Source organism: Caretta caretta, chromosome 23 (genome assembly GCF_965140235.1).
Source record: "Caretta caretta isolate rCarCar2 chromosome 23, rCarCar1.hap1, whole genome shotgun sequence".
NCBI lineage: Eukaryota > Metazoa > Chordata > Testudines > Cheloniidae > Caretta > Caretta caretta.
The window spans coordinates 12,029,932-12,052,018 of record NC_134228.1 but is presented as its reverse complement, the minus strand read 5'-3'; the positions used below and the strand labels follow the sequence as shown (position 1 = coordinate 12,052,018).

The 22,087-nt window shown below is 57.3% G+C and overlaps 2 protein-coding genes across 2 annotated transcripts; one reads left to right on the top strand and one right to left on the bottom strand.

Annotated features, from left to right (window-relative positions):
* Positions 1 to 2,672: 2,672 nt before the first annotated feature.
* LOC125627963 (sulfotransferase 2B1-like) lies at positions 2,673 to 8,959 on the top strand. The gene is made up of 7 exons (XM_048832623.2): positions 2,673 to 4,795; positions 5,159 to 5,301; positions 5,502 to 5,710; positions 6,185 to 6,311; positions 6,390 to 6,484; positions 7,501 to 7,681; positions 8,285 to 8,959. Exons 1-7 carry the CDS (start codon positions 4,752 to 4,754, stop codon positions 8,455 to 8,457), a joined length of 972 nt encoding a protein of 323 aa, XP_048688580.1. The 5' UTR covers positions 2,673 to 4,751; the 3' UTR covers positions 8,458 to 8,959.
* A 1,895-nt stretch (positions 8,960 to 10,854) lies between these two features.
* Positions 10,855 to 14,361, bottom strand: ZNF579 (zinc finger protein 579). Its single transcript, XM_048832610.2, has 2 exons — positions 13,484 to 14,361; positions 10,855 to 12,333 (listed from the first exon to the last, which is right to left on the bottom strand). The coding sequence occupies exon 2, from the start codon at positions 12,320 to 12,322 to the stop codon at positions 11,000 to 11,002; it is 1,323 nt and encodes a 440-aa protein (XP_048688567.2). The 5' UTR covers positions 12,323 to 12,333; positions 13,484 to 14,361; the 3' UTR covers positions 10,855 to 10,999.
* Positions 14,362 to 22,087: the final 7,726 nt, after the last annotated feature.

The following is a 22,087-nucleotide window of genomic DNA, read 5'->3' as shown; positions in this document are numbered from 1 at the left end:
TCCCGTGAGGCTGGGTAGGGGTGTGGGGTGGAGGGGTTTCCATGGGGCTGGGTAGAGGAGTGGGGGGGTTGGGTGGAGGGGTTTCCGTGGGGCTGGGTAGAGGAGTAGGGGGTGTGGTGGAGGGGTTCCCGTGAGGCTGGGTAGGGGTGTGGGGTGGAGGGGTTTCCGTGGGGCTGGGTAGAGGAGTGGGGGGGTTGGGTGGAGGGGTTTCTGAGGGGCTGGGTAGAGGAGTGGGGAGGTTGGGTAGAGGAGGGGGGATGGAAGGGGTGTGGGGGTGGAGGGGTTCCCCTGAGGGCCGCCCCACACATCAGGCTCAGGCTGCAGCTGAGGACACGTGGCTCCTGGCTCTGCTTGTGGCCAGCTGCGTGACTCTGGCCACGTCCCTGATCTCACGGGGCCTCAGTTTCCCCATCTTTACAATCTTTCAGCCTGCCAGCTGCACAGGGCAGCACGGTTTCCCTGCGTGTGAGCAGCGCCTGGCCCAATGTGGCCTCGCTCTCGGCCCCTGGGCAGCCGTGGGGTCCCACCCTCCATTAGGGTACTGACAAGAGCCATAAGAATAACGTGAACAATCGGAGGCGAAGAAACGAACTCAGGCACTGTGATTTCCCCTGGCATTACCCCGTCTCTCAGACACAGCTCACTGGGGACACCACGTTTTCAACTACCCCCGAGGCTAGAACAGCAGTAAATAGACTCAGCTTGTTTACTTTGATAGCTGCAGTTGCATTCAAATTGTGTAAGACTTTTCACAAGCTGGGACCAGGGAGCTCTGCCCGGCCTCTCCAACGCTACAATAACACTGATAATCGTTCAGAACATCTGTCTGTTTATATTGCAGCATTAAAATACATGCACATGTGCACACGCGATGTTATGAGGGAGGGCCTTGATGGTTACCATGAATCATGATAAAGCTGAAGGGTGTAATCTGTTGGGTTACCTAGAAGGAGCAATTAAGCTGATGGTATGTAATGAGAGTGGGAAATGACAGAAGCCACCACCCAAGGCATGGTGCCAAAAGGCAAGGCCTGTGCAAAAACAACAAAAAGCTAATCCAGGGAGATGAAGAGGGGTTTTCCCAGGATGCTGGAACTAGGGTAGAGGACATTTGGTTTCTACTCCTGCCTCTGCACCTAGGCAGCTCCAAGTCACATTGATCGCTCTAGGCCTCCTCTTCAACATGAGGATAACGTTCCTGACCCCATCTGTTTACACGTCATGGGGGTGGCTTAGCCAGAGACACAGTGGCCATGGAAGAAAGCAGCGAGACAAAGCTTTTTGGGGCACAGGACTGTCTGAATGCAGGCCTGGATTTCTGAACAAGGAACCGCCCTGCTGCTGCTTGATCCTAGTGCATTGAGGGAACTAGGCCTTTGCATCCATTCTTGGTCACCCCAGATCACACAGGACTCCTACCAGCCATTTCTCCTCCAAGTGATCGGACATTGACGGACTGCGCCAGCTGAATTGGGCAGCAACATTATGCATCAGTCAGTAGCTTTGGGCGGTGGCAGAAGATGAGCCATCATCAGTTATTCATCCCACTGCCCCTCCGTGGCTGGATTCCAGCCTTGCCACAGACCTGGGCATGAAACAGCAGCTGGGCAAAACTTTCCAGACGAAAGTTTTCATTTGCTGGGGGTGGTTCTAGGCATTGGGTGACCGAGACCTTGCACGAACTTGTGGCGATTTTGACACATTTTTTTGGGTCGGGGAAAAAGCGATTTGCGAAAAGTCCAACGGTTTGATTTTTAGGGGCAGGGGATTCATGCTGCTCTGCCGCTAGGAACTTCCACCCATTTTATTTGATCTTTTTAAAGGCAAAAGTGTATTTAAAACCCCGCTTGCCACTGGGCCGAAACAAAAATGTCTGATTTGCCAAAAACTCTAAAACAGAAAAAAAAAATCCATGTTTTGCCCCATGTGTAGGTTCATCAATTCTAAAGCCAGAGGGGACCCTAGTCTGCCCTCCTGTCTAGCACTGGCCAGAGAACGGCCCTGCAATAACTGAGCAGATCTGTTACAAAACCAGCCGATCTTCATTTAAAAATGGGTGAATTGTCCCCCTGGTTTGTTACTCTGACTGTTCCAAATGTAATCCTCGTTTCCAGGCTGAATGCATCTTGCTTCGACTTCCTGCCATCAGATGGTGTTTAACCTTCTTTTACTAGACTGAGGAGCCCGTTATGAAATCGCTGTTCCCCATGGATAGACTGGGATCAAGTCACCCCGAGCCTCCTCATCAAGCTAAATAGACTGAGTCCCAGAGTCACTCACTCTCAGGTAAAAAGAAAAGGAGTACTTGTGGCACCTTAGAGACTAACCAATTTATTTGAGCATGAGCTTTCGTGAGCTACAGCTCACTTCATCGGATGTTTACCGTGGAAACTGCTGCAGACTTTATATACACACAGAGAATATGAAACAATACCTCCTCCCACCCCACTGTCCTGCTGGTAATAGCTTATCTAAAATGATCAACAGGTGGGCCATTTCCAGCACAAATCCAGGTTTTCTCACCCTCCACCCCCCCACACAAATTCACTCTCCTGCTGGTGCTAGCCCATCCAAAGTGAATTTGTGTGGGGGGGTGGAGGGTGAGAAAACCTGGATTTGTGCTGGAAATGGCCCACCTGTTGATCACTTTAGATAAGCTATTACCAGCAGGACAGTGGGGTGGGAGGAGGTATTGTTTCATATTCTCTGTGTGTATATAAAGTCTGCTGCAGTTTCCACGGTAAACATCCGATGAAGTGAGCTGTAGCTCACGAAAGCTCATGCTCAAATAAATTGGTTAGTCTCTAAGGTGCCACAAGTCCTCCTTTTCTTTTTGCGAATACAGACTAACACGGCTGTTCCTCTGAAACCTGTCACTCTCAGGTGGGTTTTCTCACTCTTGAACCATTCTCCTGGCTCTTCTCTGGCCCCTCTCTGATTGATCGCTGTCCTTCCTGAACGGCGCACACCAGAGCTAGACACAGGCTCCCAGCAGTGGTCGCACCAAATCTAGAGGTCAAACAGCCTCTGCTCCATCTTAAGATTCCCCTGTTGACATGCCCCAGGCTCGCACAGGGAGCTCACGTTCAGCCATATATCCGCCACGTCCTCCCAGGTTTCTGCAGGGTCCCGGCTTCCCACAAGAGAGTCCCCCGGCCTGGAAACACGGCCAGCGTCCTTTAATCCCAGGTGGCTACGGTGATGTTTAGCCGTGGATTTGTGACCTTTCTCTATCGGAAACCTCCTGCACATCCGAGGTTCGTATGTCTCCCCGACAAGCAACTAAGGCCGTCCTCCTCCCCTCGACTTCACACAGAACCGTGGGTCAAGTTCGGCGCTTTGCTCTTGTCTCCCTGGCCAGGTCAGAGCGGCTCTAAAAGAATCTGTAGCTGCATGCCAGGCTCAGGTGGGACGCTCTATACTAAAGACAAGACATCGGCAGGACAGGGCTTCATCTGGGGCTGGGTACCCCAAGCCCCGACCTTCCAGCCTCCCCGCCTCCAGGTGAGTTTCACCATCGACACAGAGCGACCTGCGTGTTCCACATCAGTCCTACCAGAACAAGCCGCTCCACCCCTGGGCGAGGCGGAGGGAACAAGCGATTCATGACAGTCTTCACGTTGGGGACGGCAGACAGGAAGAGCTCGGGGCACCACAGCGAGAGGCGTGGGAATGTCCTAGATTATGGCTGCTGCAAATTGAAAAGCCATCGACACTCGGCCACGTGAGGCTGGAAGGGGCCTTGAGGGGGTGTCCGGCCCAGCCCCCTGTGCCGAGGCAGGACCAAATCCACCTAGATCATCCCTGGCAAGGGTTTGTCCGATGTGGTCTTGCAAATGCCCATGGATGGGGAGCCCACAGCTGTTCTGGGGAGCCGGGTCCATAGTTGAATTCTCCTCCCCATTCGAACATTTCCCCTGATTGCTCACCAGGATCTCCGTCGCCAGCAACTCAACGATCGATCCCCAGCCTCCTTAGACCAGCCTGGTACGCCTCTGTAGGCCGCTATCGGCCCTCCTCAGCCAGCTCGTCTCTGGCTGGACCAGGCCTGGTTCTTCCGCCTTTTCCCCATTGGCTGGGTTTTCTAATCCTCCCACTCATTTGGCTCCTCTCCTCTAGACTCTTTCCAAATGTGGCCAAATCTCTCTGAAAGTGCAGCACCCCAGAATGGAGCTTCCCCCCTACCCGGACAAGCAAGCCTTCCTGTGGCTCACACTCGACCCTCCTGTGCACAGGGCACAAGTGATCCAGTTTGTGATCCACTAGACACCCCTCCGTGTGCTGTTTTGCGGCACCCCTGCCTAGCCAGCTATTTCCACCTCACTGGGCCACTGATTTTCCCTTCCCAGCGCCGTTCTCTGCGCTGGTCTGTTGCGAAGGCCTTCTTGCTGATTTCAGCCCCATTCGCCAATTTTTCAGACCCCTCCCAGTGTGGGCCCATCCGCAGGTATCCCAGGCAGGTCGGGAAGGAGTCGGGTTTGAAGTGCTCAGGGTCAATTTCTCAACCAACCGCAGACTATGGCCGTAACCCTGGAAACTCAGTGAGAGGCTGAGTCAGGAAACCGCTGCTCGTGCACAATCAGACTTTCACTGGGTCTCTTCCTGCGGGTGCTGGGGCCCGTTCGGGTTTTAAGGAGGAGCGAGCGTTAACTCTCGGACTCCTGGTGTCTGTCCTCACTGGATAATTAGTGACTAATTGTCTGATTTCCCCCTCCCCTCTTCCGCCATCCTAGTTCTGCACCGATGTGAACATGGAAATCGGCAAATCTCAAGAAAGTGTTAAAGTGAAGGCCAGGTTTGCGATCCGAATCCGCTGGCACGGGGCCTGGTGCTGAGCATTGGCTCCAGTCTGGTAGCCAGTGCAGGCAGCCCCGGGGGGACGGGCGGCCGTGGGGAACAGAGCCAGGATCCCTATACAGGAGAGTCAACCCGGCTCGTGGCCTGAGGCTGGAGCAGCCTCATGAATCGCTGGGTGGCCTGGCCACCACTGCGGGGGAGGGTGTCATGTGACGCACGCCATGGGCATGACTCAAATGCACACACAGAGCAGGGCCCAGCCCCTCCAGCAGGGGGCAACACACACAGAGAGCAGGGGATGAGGGGTAACTCTGAGGGCTCCTGCCCTGTCTAATGACCCTCATGCCTCCCCCATTGCCAGCCCCAGGATGTTCAAGGAATATTTCCAGTACAAGGGGATCAGCTTCCCCAGGCTGATCTACTCGGAGCAGGGGCTGCGGGAGGTGGAGAACGAATTCCAAGTCCAGGATGATGACGTCTTTAACGTCACCTACCAGAAATCAGGTACCGTGGGGCCCTGGAGCCAGGGCTAGAGCTCTGGGAGTGGGGTCGAGTGGTTAGAGCAGGGGGCTGGGAGCCAGGACTCCTGGGTTCTCTCCTCGCTCTGGGTGGGGGTTAGGGATTCTGAGGACCGCACAGCACTGGGGGGAAGGGGGTGGTTCCCCGTTGTCCATAGCAACGCTCACCACAGGCTGTCGCCATAGGGACCGTCTGGATGCTGGAGATCCTGAGCCTCATCCACAGCAATGGGGACCCCAGCTGGTGCCGCACGGTCCCTAACTGGGACCGGGGGCCCTGGTATGAGACTGTCTTGGGCCTCCAGAAGGCACGGAGCAACCAGGCACCCCGGCTCATCAGCTCCCACCTGCCCGTCCAGCTCTTCGCCAAGTCCTTCTTCCAGTCCAAGGCCAAGGTGCGGGAGCTGGCTCTGGGGCCGGGGCGGGGTGGTGGTGGTGGGGGATGTAAGGCAGAGCCTTGGCTCTGGGTTAAAATAAAATTCAGTTTCTGGCTCCTTTGGTTGTGGAGAAAAGCCCCCAAAATACAACTCTGCCAGAGTTTGCAGAGAGCCTGAGCCCATTGATCTCCCCCAGCACCTTTCCCAGCATGCACCCAGGGGCACAGTCCCCCAGCCCCTTCTGCAGCATGTACCCCAGGGGCCCAGTCCTCCACTGCAGCCTCTCTTCCAGCATGCACTCCTGCGGCCCAGCCCCTCCCCCAGTATGCACCCCAGGGACCCAAGCCCCCCAGCTCCTTTCCCAGCATGCACCCCGGAGCCCAGTCCCTCAGCCCCTCCTGCAGCATGTACCCCGGGGCCCAGCCCCAGCCGTTCCCCCAGCATGCACCCAAGGGCCCAGTCCCGCCCCCACTCACCCCGTGTCCCCCCCAGGTGCTGTACACATTGCGGAACCCCAAGGACGTCTTTGTCTCCCTCTACCACTTCGCCCAGATCTTCCGCCCCTACAAGGAGCCGGGGCAGCTGGACCAGTTCCTGGAGCAGTTCCTGGAGGGAGACGGTGAGTGCCATGCGGTGGGCGGGAGGCTGCCCCCCCCACCTGAGATGCCCCCCATGACCGCCTCCTTTGCATTTTCAGTGCCCTTCGGCTCCTGGTTCGACCACGTCAAGGGCTGGATGGGCCTGCGGGACCAAGAGAACTTCTTCTGGATCACCTACGAGGAGCTGCAGCAGGTGGGGGAGGGGGCCCTGGGATGGGGGGAGGCGCGGATCCCAGCAGAGGGGAGGGGAGATGGGGGAGGCATGGGGTTGGGGCTGGAGTAGCTCCAGGTGGAGAGGATCTGAGGGGGGATCCCTGAGGGCAGAGGGTTGGGGGCTGGGTTCGCCCAGGCAGGGGGAGTTAGAGCTCACCGTTACCCCTCCTGCAGTTACCCCACCCCACCAGCTGAGGGTGCTGTTGCCCCCCTCCCCACCACCCTGTAACCATGGACATGGGGGGCCTGTGGGTCAGCTCCCCCTGGAGCAGAAATCAGGGGCTCTAGGTCCGGCCTTAGCTCAGCCACGGTGCCCCCAGCCCCGGATGCAAGGTGACAGGACAGACGCCTCCTTGGCCAGGCAGCGGGCTGAGCCATGCCCCCCGACTGAGCCTGGTGGGGCTGGGAGACGGGGGAGGGACCTGGGAGCTGGTGCCGGCAGAAGGGTCACAAAATGCAGCAGTGACACGGGACCCCGCCCCCCGCAAGAGTGCGAGGGACCAAACCCAGGCACTGCGCCACGTGGGGTCCTGCTTCCTTGCGCCACCCAGACATGGAGTCACCGAGATCGGGGCCCCATCGTGCCAGGCACTGTCTCGGAGAGCTCCAAGTGTAAATCGACAGACGGTGAGAGGGTAAACTGAGGCACAGCAGAAGGCCCATGACTTGTCCAGGGTCACCCAGCGGTTCAGTGACAGAGCCGAGCCGAGACCCCAGGAGTCCCCCAGTCCATCTCCAGCCTCCTCCATCCCAGCCAGGACTCCAGGGACCCATCTCTGAACCGTGCCAGGGGCTCCCGTCCCCGCTTCTGTCTCCCCCGGGGCTGGCCCGAGGCAGGATGGGGAGGTCCCCTCAGTCGGAGAGTCCCCCTGAGTTAGATCCACCCCGTTCTGAGGTTCTCCAGCGCGGCCCGAGGCCTTCCTGCCTCGGTTTCCCCAAGCCTGGTGTGCCCCTGAGGGAGGCCTTGACACTGACCCCCTCCCCTCCTGCCCGCAGGACCTGCGGGGCAGCGTGGAGCGGATCTGCCAGTTCCTGGGCAAGCCGCTGGAGGCGCGGGCGCTGGACGGGGTGGTGGAGAACGCCTCCTTCCAGGCCATGAAGCAGAACAAGATGTGCAACTTCAGCCTGGCTCCCGGGTTCCTCCTGGACCAGACCCAGAGCTCGTTCCTGCGGAAAGGTGGGGCTGGGCAGGGGGGCTACGGGAGGCGAACGAGGCCCCATAAGCTGAGTCCTGGATGAGAAGAGACGTAGACCCTGGCTCAGCTCCGAATGACGGGGCTGTGGGTTGGGAGTGAGGGGCACCAGCAAATCTGGGGGGAGCCCAGGGCCGGCCTAGTAGGGGGCTGTGGGTTGGGAGTGAGGGGCACTGACAGAGCTGGGGGGAGCCCAGGGCCGGGCTAGCAGGGGGCTGCGGGTCGGGAGTGAGGGGCACCGGCAGAGCTGGGGGAGCCCAGGGCCAGGCTAGCAGGGGCTGCGGGTTGGGAGTGAGGGGCACTGACAGAGCTGGGGGGAGCTCAGGGCCGGGCTAGCAGGGGGCTGTGGGTTGGGAGTGAGGGGCACCGGCAGAGCTGGGGGAGCCCAGGGCCGGCCTAGTAGGGGGCTGTGGGTTGGGAGTGAGGGGCACTGACAGAGCTGGGGGGAGCCCAGGGCCGGGCTAGCAGGGGCTGCGGGTTGGGAGTGAGGGGCACCGGCAGAGCTGGGGGAGCCCAGGGCTGGGGTAGTTGGGGGGGGTGATGTGGTGGCCACTCCCATAATGCTCTCTGCTCTCTCTCTGTCACAGGGATTGCCGGGGACTGGAAGAACCAGCTCACCGCAGCCCAGAGTGAGAATTTCGACCGGATTTACCGGGAGCAGATGCAGGGGCTTGATCTGAGCTTCCCCTGGGACGAGCCAAGCCCCCAGCCCTCCCCACCCTCTACCAACTGCTCAGGCCCCTCACCGGGCAGCAGCTGAGACAGGAGGGAGTGCAGTGCACTGGTTAGAGCAGTGGGGCTGGGAGCCAGGACTCCTGGGTTTCAGGTTTAACAATCGAAAACAGGACTCCCAAGGGCGGGGATAGGGGTGTCCTTGGGCAGTGGGGTGCATGTTGGGTGCTGGGGGTCAGGTGTCCAGGAGGAGTAGGATGGGCCCAGGACTCTGTGTTCCCAGTGGCTCCCCGTGGGGCGGGTGAAGCTCAGTAGTTGCGCTAACCACTAGACCCCACTCCCTGCACCCTGTGAGGCCATGTTAGTGGCCCCTCTGGGAGGTCTCTTGGGAGAGGATGGAGCTCCCCCCCGCCCCCGGCAGGATCCCTGCCCCATTTAGCCCCCACAAGGTGCAGAGGGAGTGGGAGAGGGGTTAGTTCAGTGTGTGTGTGTGTGTGTGGGGGGTGTCAAGGGTCCCCCAGGATCTGGCCTCCTCTTAACCTGAGATCTGTAGTAAACACAGAACAATAAAACTCATTTCTCGCTGGGTACCTAATGTGGCCACTCAGGGGGGAGGGAGGTTGGTTGTCTGGGGATCCCTCACCCAGTGTTGGGCCAGGGCCCGGCAGCGGGGGCTGGGTATACAGGGACGCCTTGCAGCCCCTCAGGGGTGGGGCACGGGACTGGTTATCTGAGGACGCCTCGCTTGGTCACACTCAGGGCAGGTCCGGCCCTCTCTCGGCGATGGGCTCAGGCTCTCAGCACGCTCAGGCAGGGTCTGTCCCCCTCCAGTCACATTTCCAGACTTTTCTTTGCAGCGTGAGGCCTAGAAACGCCCTGTTCCTTCTGCCCGGCACCTGGCACCGTGCCCAGGCTGGCTTTCGCTCCCCCCACTCCAGCAGCTGAAAGCAGAACCCGAGTCGTGGCCCCATCACTTTTATTGTCGCGGGTCGCTGGACAGAACTGTCAACAGCCAGTCCTAGCACGTCTCCATCCGTGCACAGGGGGCGTGACTGATCCCCCCCCGCCATCAACCCCCCCGGGGCCATACAGTACCCCTGTCTGACACCTTCCCCCCCCCCAGACTGCGCCACCCTGACCCGGAGGGTCCCGACCGCAGAAACCCAGCGGCTCTGAGTCCAGTGTGAACCCCAGGGTCCCTGCAGGAAGCCAGCTGCATGCTGGGGGGTCCTGGCACCCTAATACCCCTGGGAGCTGAGATACAGAGCACCCCTCCCCCTGTCTCAATGGGAACCAATTTCCCATCCCTCAGGGATCACAGCAGGGTCAGGCAGTGGGGCAGGGACGGGTGGGACTCTTAGACCCACAGTTCTACATCCTGACATTCCCCCCCCCCGCAAAAAAATGGCATGGTCCAGCTAGGGAAACCCCTTCCCCCTGTTCCAGAACACGGCATGACCCATCTAGGGACACCCCTTCCCCCCCATCCCAGAACATGGCATGACCCATCTAGGGACACCCCCTCCCCCCATCCCAGAACATGGCATGACCCATCTAGGGACACCTCCTCCCCCCATCCCAGAACATGGCATGACCCATCTAGGGACAGCCCTTCCCCCCCATCCCAGAACATGGCATGACCCATCTAGGGACACCCCCTCCCCCATCCCAGAACATGGCATGACCCATCTAGGGACACCTCCTCCCCCATCCCAGAACATGGCATGACCCATCTAGGGACAGCCCTTCCCCCCCATCCCAGAACATGGCATGACCCATCTAGGGACACCCCCTCCCCCATCCCAGAACATGGCATGACCCATCTAGGGACACCTCCTCCCCCCATCCCAGAACATGGCATGACCCATCTAGGGACAGCCCTTCCCCCCCATCCCAGAACATGGCATGACCCATCTAGGGACACCCCCTCCCCCATCCCAGAACATGGCATGACCCATCTAGGGACACCTCCTCCCCCCATCCCAGAACATGGCATGACCCATCTAGGGACAGCCCTTCCCCCCCATCCCAGAACATGGCATGACCCATCTAGGGACACCCCCTCCCCCATCCCAGAACATGGCATGACCCATCTAGGGGTACCCCTTTCCCTCATCCCAGAACATGGTGTGATTCCCCCCCCCCCATCAGACCCATAGGCCCATCTAGCCCAGCATCTAACCCTAGAGGGGACGGGCCTCATGCCCTGTCCCGCCCCTACCCAAGGCCAGCGTGTCCCTGCCCTGGGGCCAGTGCCCCCTAGAGGGGAGGGGCCCCGGGTGCCATTCCCCACTTTGTCCTTCCACCTCCAGTGCAGGCTGGACTGCTCCTCAGTTCACCCTTCCCTGGGCCACTATTCACGAGCCCCCCCCCCCACTGCCCCTCCTCCTCGTCTCACCCTCTCACAGGGTCTGTTCCCTTTGACCCCCCCAGCCCTCTCCTCTGCCCCCCCCGACCCCCCCAATATATCTCCATGCACCCCCCCCCAAACTCCCAGGTGTATATTTCAAGGACTGGTTCAGAAGGTTGGTGGGGGGCCTTGGACCCCTTCCCTGCAACTCTGATCCAGGGGTCCCCCCCACCAGGGAATTCCCCTCTCTGACCCCCCCAAATCCAGCCTCTTGGGCGCGTCATGAGCCCTCCCCAGAGCCGCCGGCCGCGCCCCCTTCCTCCTCCTCCTCCGGGGGGCAGAAGGCCGAGTGGTCCTGGCTGTCGAAGCAGGAGCTGCTGAGGAAGGCCGCGGGGAGGGTGCTGGCCAGGGGCTCGGGCCGGTGCCCGCGTTGGTGCCGCAGGAGGCTGTAGGCGCGGGAGAAGAACTTGTGGCAGACCCCGCACTGGTGGGGCTTGTCCCCCTGGTGGACCTGCCGGTGGCGGGCCAGGTCGGCCAGCCGCTTGAACTCCTTCTGGCAGAGCACGCACTGGAAGGGCCGGGCGCCCGTGTGGGTGACCTGGTGCTGCTTGAGGTGGGAGAGGCGCCGGAAGCGTTTGCCACACTGGCCGCAGGGGTAGGGCAGCTCGCCCGTGTGGATCAGGAAGTGGGTGGCCAGGTCGTACTTGCTCTTGAAGGCTTTCCCGCAGACGCTGCACTCGGTGCCCTTGGGGGGCTGCTCCGGCCCCGGGGCGGCTGCCCCGTGCGCCCGCCGGTGGCTGGCCAGCTCGCCCGCCTTGCGGAAGCGCTGGCGGCAGAGCGGGCAGGCGAAGGGCAGCCCCGCGCCGGGGCCGTGGGTCCGGCTGTGCTGCTTGAGGTAGGAGGAGAGGCGGAAGGCCATGCCGCAGTCGGGGCAGGCAAAGGGCTTCTCGCCCGTGTGCACCCGGCGGTGGCGCGACAGGGACCAGGGCCGGGCGAAGAATTTGTGGCACTCGCTGCACTGGTGCCGCTGGGTGCCGCCCGGCCCGGCCTGGCCCCGAGTCTTGAAGCACTTGTGCGCCTTCAGCTCACCCTTGGTCTCGAAGGCCTCCTGGCAGGCCAGGCAGAGCAACGTCCAGTCCTCCTGCAGCAGCACCTGCTTCTCCTCGGCTTCCTCGCCCGGGGGCCCGGCCTGCTGGCGCGGGGCCGGCTCCGGGAGGCGCTGGCGGGCGTGGGTGCGCTGGTGGCGGGCCAGGTGGGCCGGGCGGCGGAAGGCCTTGCGGCACACCGGGCACTGGAACGGCCTCTGCCCGCCGTGGGTCAGGCCGTGCCGCGCCAGGTAGTAGGGGAATTTGAACTGCTTCCCGCACACCCGGCACCGGTGCCCATGCTTGGCGCCAGAGCGGCACCGGTGGGATTCGCCGCCGGCCGGGCTCTGGGCGGGCGGGTCGCGGGGACGGCACCGGTGCTGCCGGAGGCCGTGGGCCTGGGCGAAGCGGCGCTGGCAAGAGCCGCACTGGTGGGGCAGACGGCGTGGGGGCCTGCCGGGCGGCTCCTCCTGGGGGGAGTCAGGGGAGGGAGAGGACTCGGGCAGCTCAGTCTCCATTGTGGGGAGCCCTGGATGGGAAGGAAAACACGGGGGGTGGGTCAGGCAGGGAGCAGTAATGATGGGAAATGTCCCCCAACCTGGCACTGCTGGGGCATCAGGGCTGGCTCTGACGCCAGGGAGCACCCCCTACTGACCCCTTGCACTGACCCCCACAGCACAGTGCCCTCGCTTACCTCCCCGCCCAGCTCCCCACAGCCCAGCACCCCCTACTGACCCCTTGCACTGACTCCCACAGCACAGTGCCCCCATCTGACCCCCCCAGCCAGCTCCCCACAGCCCAGCACCCCCTACTGACCCCCTGCACTGACTCCCACAGCACAGTGCCCCCATCTGACCCCCCCACCCAGCTCCCCACAGCGCAGCGCCCCCAACCTACCCCCCACCCAGCTCCCCACAGCCCAGCACCCCCTACTGACCCCCTGCACTGACCCCCACAGCACAGTGCCCCCATCTGACCCCCCCACCCAGCTCCCCACAGCCCAGCACCCCCTACTGACCCCTTGCACTGACCCCCACAGCACGGTGCCCCCATCTGACCCCCCCCAGCTCCCCACAGCCCAGCACCCCCTACTGACCCCCCGCACTGACCCCCACAGCCCAGCGCCCCCATCTGACCCCCTGCACTGCCCCCCACAGCACAGTGCCCCCACTGACCTCCCCAGCCAGCTCCCCACAGCACAGCGCCCCCGCTGACCCCCTGCACTGCCCTCCGCAGCACAGTGCCCCCATCTGACCCCCTCACCCAGCTCCCCACCGCCCAGCGCCCCCTACTGACCCCCTGCACTGACCCCCACAGCACAGTGCCCTCGCTTACCTCCCCGCCCAGCTCCCCACAGCACAGCACCCCCGCTGTCCCCCTGCCCCCGCCCGGCAGCCCAGCGCCCCCTAGCGCCGCCCTGGATCGGGAATGGGGGGGCAGACTGGCCCCTAGCCCCGCCCCGTCAGTGTCACTAGTACCCGGCTCACTCCCTACCCACCTCTCTAAGGGTTAACCCGCCCCAAGCTCTCTGCAAACCGGCTGCCCCTCCCATGCGGGGAGGGGGGGGGGCTGCACTTCCAGTCCCTCCCCCCCATGCAGCACTGCTCGCCTGCATCGTCCCCCCCATGCAGCATCCCCGGGCCAGGGCCCCACCCCGCTAGGGCTCGCCCGGGTGTTACCTCTGCTGCCAGCTGCAGGCTCCGTGCGGGGGGGGGGCGGGCGCAGGGGGGCGATGAGTGTCTGTGTCGCAGCCAATCTCGTCCCCCTCAGAAACGCACACTGGTGCTCGCACACTCTAGTGCCAATGCAGAGCCAGCAGCCAGAGACCAGGACGCCTGGGTTCTATCCCCAGCTCTGGGAGGGGAGTGGGGGCTAGTGGGTAGAGCAGGGGGGCTGGGAGCCAGGACGCCTGGGTCTGTCCCCAGCTCTGGGAGGGGAGTGGAGGTCTGGTAACTAGCAAGAGAAATACGAAGGGGGGGGGGGGGCTTGAAGACCTTGTGTTGAAAAAGGGCCCTTGGCCTCGGTGATTTTGTGTCTGGGCAGCGCCTGGCGCGACGGGCTCCCAATCTCAGCTTGATCCTCTATGCGCCACTACAAACCACCTAATGAACAGTAGCTGGTTTCCAAAGGCAGCCTGGGGAATTTAAATCCAACTGCAAAATCTGTCCCCGTGAATTAAGCCCTAGAAACGTTTCAGTTACTAACAGCTTCCTGATCTTATTGACAATGAAGCCACCCGGTCCCGAGCTCAGTTGGTTCAGTCTCCGCCCTGTTAATATTCTGCACCTTATTTCTAGCCTGAATGTATCTCCCTTCGCCACCCAGCCACTCTGTCTTTTGCTGCTCAGTGAAAGCCACCTACACCCAGAAATCTCTTCCCCCACGGAGCCTGTGATCCCATCGCCTCATGGAGAAACTAGCTGGAGGTCATTCGGGGCCGTCTCCCAGCCTGCGTCAGACCTTGGCTTGGAAGTATTTGGGTAAATGCCATCCCGATAAAGGTCAATGTCACCGCCCACGCACAAACCGCTGACAAAAGCTTTTCATCCATAATGATCAAACTGTACAGCCAAGCAAAGGAGGCAAAATCCGTTGGGCCCCGCCAAATTCACCGTCCACTTTGGCCAAAGTCACGGTCATAGGATTTCAAAAATAGTAAATTTCATGATTACAGCTCTTTAAATCTGAAATGTCAAGGTGTTGGAACTGCGGGGGTCCAGACCCAAAAAGGAGGGGGGGGAGGTCAAAAGTTATGGGGGGGTATCACCACCCCTACTTCTGCGCCGCTGCTGGCAGGGGGCGCCTCAGAGCTGGGTACCCAGCCAACAACTGCTGCTCTCCGGCCACCAGCCGCTGCTCTCCAGCTGCCCAGCTCTGAAGGCAGCACAGAAGTAAGGGTGGCAATCCTGCGACCCCCTACAATAACCTTGTGACCCCCCTGCAACTCCCATGTGGGTCAGGACCCCCAATTTGAGAAACACTGGTTTCCCCCATGAAATCTGTACAGTACAGGGTAAAAGCACACAAAAGACCAGATTTCACAGGACAGAGACCAGATTGCATGGTCCGTGACGCGTGTTTCATGGCCGTGAATTTGGTAGGGCCCTAAATACACGGCTTGATTTAAGGCTGTTTGGTTTGTACATTTTCACAGGTGCAGTTGACCATTTGTGTTTTAACGGTTCTAAAGTTTAACGTGATGACTCTCAACGTCGTCTGGCATTAAGTAATTAGAGCCTGACCCGCCCCCATAAGTTCCTGCAACTGTGAACATGTAGAAATCAGTAAAAATAAAATAAAAATGGCTTCAAAATAGACAGTGATGCTTTCCACCAAAATTATAAAAAAATAAAAATCAAATTCCACCCAGGCTCATTCTACCACCAGTCGGACCAGTCCCTCGGTCCTTAGTACCTTTGAATCTAAATAGATTGCGCTCTGTAAGTCATTCTTTCGAAGGCAGGTTTCCCAGACCTTCAATCCTTGTTGAAGCTCAGTTCTGAACCCTGTCCAACCCGGGCAGCGTTCGCAGTATTGTTCAAGCTGGCTGGGCCCCAGGATATTGACGAGAGAAGGTGGGTGAGTTCAGATCTTGCATTGGACCAACTTCTGTTGGCGAGAGAGACGAGCTTTCGAGCTCTCAGAGCTCGTCTTCTTTGAGATCTATCAGTTAACCAGTTTTTAACCCATTTGGTGTTGATGTCAGACAGTGCTCACTGGTTGTTAAGCAGCGCGGCAGATAGTATTAAACCAGACAGCTGCCTAAGTGTATTACATCCGCACTGCTACTGTACCAACCAAACCTGTATTATTTTGGAATACCTGGGCCTACAGATTTCCCCTCATTGAGAGCTCAGTTGTGAAAAGTCTGTGACGGTTCACTAGATGCCACAATAACCTCTACTAATGAAGGCAGATGGGGAAAGGTAGGAAAGGGAAGGGAAAGACAGAATTAGTTCAAACCAAAAGGCCACCTGCTATAACTCAGGGACTGTGTTAACATCATGCTTGGCAAACAGAAGTGTGGGATGAGAAATCAGTGGTGTGTCAGGAACAAGGCCTAACCGGTGGACAAAATACTATGGGGATGGGCTGTTCAAGCCATCACTCCCATTTGGGGTCCTTATAGAAAGAAATTGGGGATGGGGAAGAAAAATTGGCAACTGGAGCAAGCTTCACCATTATGGCTGACCCCACTCAACCCTCCGGACTCCTGGGACCCCAGACCTTCTTCGTCTTGATTCTGAGAGCTGTCCCGACTGAACCAGGCCAGAGAGAGAGAAATCCAGCTGACACCTCCACCAGTTCTAGCTGAACCCCCAACCCCGCCTGGGATGAAACAGGGTTGGACTTTAGCAAGCCCAGCTGAGCTCACTTCTCTTTCCTTGCAAAAGGCCGTTACCACGGTCAGACGAGGCAGCTTCTCCTTCTCCAGGCTCTGTCTGGCCACAAGGAACGAAGGAGGTTGTGCAGATGGAAGCCTCGTTTAACGCTTGACATTGCAATCTGTCTCTCCTTCGTTCCTGGTGCTTTCAATCAAAGGGTAAAAGGATTTTGAACGGGGTGTTGGCCAGGGCTGAGGGCTCTGGCTACCAAACCTCGTTTAACACTTGTGGCTGGGACATGTCAACCCCCATGTAAACAGCGCTACTGCTTCTCGGGGAACTGGATTCACGACTTCCCTAAACCCACTGTGGCTGACGTCAATTGGGGCAGGCAGCGTGGCCTAGCGGACGAGATGCTGGATTGGGACTCAGCAGATCTTGGCTCTGCCACTGGCCGGCTGGGTGACCTTGGCCAGGTCACGATCCCCCTCACTCTGCCTCAGTTTCCCCATCTGTAAAATGGAGATGATAATGCTGACCTCCTTGGTTAAGCGCTTTGAGATCTGCTGATTGGAAAGTGCTCTACACGAGCTAGGCTCTTAGCGTCTCTCTGCTGACCATGTCCCATATTGGCCTCCCCATGATTTTGCCCAGGATCAATATCAAGCTAACCAGCCTACAAGTACCTGGTTCATTCCATTCACTCCATTTCAAATATTGGCACAACATTTGCTTGTTTCCAGTCCTCAGGGACTTCCGCAGGTTTGTTAATGGTTCAGAGAGCACCTTGGCCAATTCTTTGCACACTCTTGGGTGCAAGTTGTCTGGGCCTGCTAATTGCAAATGGGTTGACTTTACTAGTTGTCATTTAACATCCTAGTTACTGAGGGAATAGCAAACATTTCCCTAGCACTGTCACATGTGAATTTGTCATCCAGCTTCTTTCCAAACGCAGAACAGGAATATGTATAGACAGATGAAGGCAGATAAGAGATTCATAGTTTAAAGCTAGAAGGGACCATCCGTCACACCTCCTGTAAAGCATTAAATATCACCCAGTTGGCTTTTGAGACCAATAACTTATGTGTTCTTCCCCAAAACACGCCCCCAGCTCTCTCTGGTTCTTGCAATAATTTCCTCCCTGGCTTGAGAACTGACAAAAAGATCCTCATTTACTGGGTCTTTTACAGAGCTCAACACTCTTCTTTAGCCCCTCAGTTCTAGCCCTCCTAATGGGGTGTCTTTGGGGTTTTCTGGGCTGAGATCAGGAGCCCCGCCCCCGGCTTCCTTTTGACACTGCTTCCTTTCCCCCCCATCCTAGACCCTTGCCTATATTGTTACTGTGAGACAGAGAAAGTTGAGATCTCTGGGCAGGTCAATCCCGCTGCAAAATGTTCCCAAGAGACACTGAGACAGATGGCAGCGTGCGGCACCCCCATGCCACCTCTCCACGGTGCATTGCACTAGGCTTGGGCTCCTGGTGCATACCCTCAGCACTGACGCCAGCAGCCGAGCGCCCGAGCAGTATGCAATCATTGGCTGTACACTGCTGGACCGGGAGCGTTGGCCAAAGCCTGTAGCGTAGACGTGGCCACGGACCCTGACAACAGAGAGGCTTTGGAGGCGGAAAAGCGAGACAGCCAAGCAGCTGCCCTTGAGCACGGCGCAGGACGTGGGAAAACCTAGAGAGCACGCTTAGAAACCACTCTTGTTCATGGTCCTCCCTGGGTTCAGAGAAGCAGGACTTTGTAAATAAACAAGATGGCAGCAAACTCCATCAATTTCTGCTTCCACAGGAATGTGCCCTACGCCCTGAACTTTGACCAGCAGCTCAGGTCCAAAAGGGGTAAGGAATCAAAATTTCTTCAGCCATGCCATGGAACAGGGATTGGCTGAGCCCCAGATCCCTTTAAAGGGCACACACCACCCCGTTACACGGGTATTTTTTCCTCTCAGAAAGTAACCGTAACCAAATCACCACTCGATCTTCTTTTTGGTAAGCTAACCAGCAAGATGGCTGGTGGACTCACAACTAGATCATAATCAAGGGTAAAAAACAACCGTATATCAAATGTTGTATTTAACTGCTGTGATTTCAGCTGAGGAGCTGCTGTTCCAACTGAAGTTGGGTTTGTTCGGAAAACCCACACGCTGATCGGGCGACAGGAGAGCTGATCTTAGCAGCAGAGACTGAAAGAGCTCGGCGTGTTTAGCCTAAACTGCCAGACGTCACCACTGGGCAGGGAGAAGAGCATGCGAAGCTGCAGGACAGAGTAGGCCCAAAGCAAATGGGCTGTGGGTAAATTTCAAAGGCAGTTTTTAACCAGGAACTGAGTGAGGTTCTGGAGCAGCCTTCCCATGGGAGAAGCAGGAGGCAAACAGCCTCTCTGGCTTGAAGATGGGTTTTGATCAGTTTCTGAAGGGTATGATCTGACAAGGGGTGAGCTGACTGGATTTGCTGACCCAAAGAACAAGGAGCAGACGCCCCAGGGAGTCCTGCCCAATCTCGGGGCCTGTACGTGTCCCCCACACCCTCCCATCCAGTTTTTGGCGTCAGAAGAAATAAAAGCCAGGACTTGGTCAGGAGGGGGAAAGAGGTTTTTTTATTTCCTGGTTTTTCAGCGTCGAGCTTCTCAGCGGGGAAGTCCGGGGGAATTTTTACAAACAAAGGGAGAAAATAAAACAACGCTAAACTATTTTAAACCAAAAAAAGATTCTTTAAAACGGGGATCTGGCTCTTGGGAACTAGAGTTGGCGCCATAGCAGGATATCACGTGCAAGGATTCCCTGTTCAGCCACGGGATAGGGGAGGCCCAGTCAATCCAAAATCTGAGATTCACTCTCTTCCCACCTCTGGCTCCAGCGTCTGTCTCCCCTCCCCTCAAAACCAGCGCCGTGTTCCTTCTGCAGCTGACGAAAGCGTCCACAAATCTCCATTCCTGGGAGACCCCACAATAACAAGCTGATGTGTGTGGCCCAGTGTTGCGGAGACCCTACAATAACAAGCCCTAGTGGCTGCAGTCTAGTGTCCAGCAGAGATCTCACACCTGCAAACCAGCGTGGGCAACCATGTGGTTTTGAGAGCCCCAAAAATAACAAAGCAGTGTGTGCAGCCCCAGCACTCCTGAGACAATCTAATAACAACAAGCATGAGCTTGGGAATTTCTTAGAGACCCTACAATAACCGAAGGGTCTGGAGCACACAACCGAGAGACCCTACAATAACACACCAGCGTGCAATGGGAGAGAAGCATCTTTTCGAGGATGTAGCTGGGTGAGAGGGCATGTGGAAGGTTGGGGGAGGGGTGCCCGAGTGACACCCCCACATCCTGCAGTGGTTTCTGGTTCCATTTCAATTACTAGCGCATCCGCGCTCAAGGCTTAGAAGAGACGAGCAGGGCTAGAGCCAAGCTCACAGGCTTGCTGGTTCTCCAGTCGCCAGCGTGGACCAGGATGTGCATGCACGTGAAGGGATCTTGGCCATCACTCAGGATTTGGGATTAGAGGTGGGATCCAAGCTGATGCCTCCACACAGGCTGGATGGCAGCATGGCAGCTCAGGCTGCCTGGGTCAGTGTCGCACGGACTGTGGTGCAGGGAAGAATCTGGAGGTTCCTTCTGGTCCAACTGGGTCTGAGTCTGTACTGTAAAGGCCCAGCCTAGTCTCTGGGGCAGCCTTCAGCCACAGCCCTAAAATTCCCCAATATTCTGCTCTCCCTAGACGATAGATTCATAAACTGGAATAAATTGGACGTAGCTCCATTGAGTCAATGGGGCCAGACCCCCAGCTGGTGTCAGTGGGCCATAGCTCCATTGAGTCAATGGGGCCAGACCCTCAGCTGGGGTCAATGGCCATAGCTCCACTGAGTCCATGGGGCCAGACCCCCAGCTGGTGTGAACTAATGAGAGATGGTCCCTGACAGGGGGTCACAGGGGAAAGATGGGGGCACACGGGACAAAACCACTGAGCAGAGCAATGCAGGAAGGGATAGTGTCCAGGAGACACTATGGCCCTGGATGTACAGAGACCCCTAGTGGGGATGCCGGGTGGCGCAGGCTGGGGCAGTGCCAGGGTCCCTCTGGGCCCAGGGACCCCTAGTGAGGATGCCAGGCAGTGCAGGCCAGGGGAGTCAGTAGTCTCAGTGCAGAATCCCTAGGTATATTCAGTCTAAGTGACGGCTGGGTCTTCTGTCCCTTGGAGGCGAGGGCAGGGCTGAAGCCAACCCCCTGATAACTAGCCTATGGCGCACAGCTGGCTGAGCACTTTCAAAAGACCCCGCAATAACAGACTGGCCCGCACAGTCCCAGCGCCCTCTAACAGCAATTCTCTCCGCAGTGCCAAGCTTATGAGGGACCGGACAATGACGAGCCAGCATATGTAGTGAGACCCTACAATAACAAACCAGCGTGTACAATGAGACCCTAAAATAACAAACCACCGTGTACAACCCAGCACTAATGAGTGATCCTGCAATAACAAACTGGCTTGCGCTCATGAGTAACTCTACAGCAATAAGAAAAGGAGGACTTGTGGCCTTATGGGGATCCAGGAAGTGGGCGGGCGAAGCTCGCCCACTGCTAAAGGATCCCCCCCAGCCTAAGGGGGAGATCCACAGGACCTGGGAAACCAAATAATTACTGGGGACAACTAATGACTTGTGGCACCTTAGAGACTAACAAATTTATCTGAGCATAAGCTTTTGTGAGCTACAGCTCACTTCATCGGATGCATTCAGTGGAAAATACAGTGGGGAGATTTATATCCATAGAGAACATGAAACAATGGGTGTTACCATACACGCTGTATGGTTACGCGATTACAGACATGAAAGTTGCGATATTACAACAGAAAAACTTCAAATCCAGACTCCAGCCAGAGACTGCTGAATTGGAATTCATTTGCAAATTGGATACAATTAACTTAGGCTTGAATAGAGACTGGGAGTGGCTAAGTCATTATGCAAGGTAACCTATTTACCCTTGTTTTCCTAACCCCCCTACCCCCACCCCAGACATTCTTGTTAAACCCTGGATTTGTGCTGGAAATGGCCCACCTTGATTATCATACACATTGTAAGGAGAGTGATCACTTTACATAAGCTATTACCAGCAGGAGAGTGGGGTGGGGGGGATAGAAAACCTTTTGTAATGATAAACACCCATTTTTTCATGATTTGTGTGTATAAAAACAAACATCTTCTGTATTTTCCACAGTATGCATCAGATGAAGTGAGCTGTAGCTCACGAAAGCTTATGCTCAAATAAATTGGTTAGTCTCTAAGGTGCCACAAGTACTCCTTTTCTTTTTGCGAATACAGACTAACACGGCTGCTACTCTGAAAACTGTAATGAGAGTGATCACTTAAGATGAGCTATTACCAGCAGGAGGGGGGGGAACCTTTTGTAGTGATAATCAAGGTGGGCCATTTCCAGCAGTTGACAAGAACTTCTGAGGAACAGTGAGGGGTGGAAGGGGGGAATAAACATGGGGAAACAGGTTTCAGAGTAACAGCCGTGTTAGTCCGTATTCACAAAAAGAAAAGGAGTACTTGTGGCACCTTAGAGACTAACCAATTTATTTGAGCATAAGCTTTCGTGAGCTACAGCTCACTTCATCGGATGCATACTGTGGAAACTGCAGAAGACATTATATACACAGAGACCATGAAGGTGGGAGGAGGTATTGTTTCATGATCTCTGTGTGTATATAAAGTCTGCTGCAGTTTCCACGGTATGCATCCAATGAAGTGAGCTGTAGCTCACGAAAGCTCATGCTCAAATAAATTGGTTAGTCTCTAAGGTGCCACAAGTACTCCTTTTCTTCATGGGGAAACAGTTTACTTCCCCATGTTTGCAAACTGGATACAATTAACTTAGTCTTGAATAGAGACTGGCAGTGGATGGGTCATTACACAAAGTAAACTATTTCCCCATGTTTATTCCCCCCCTCCACCCCCCA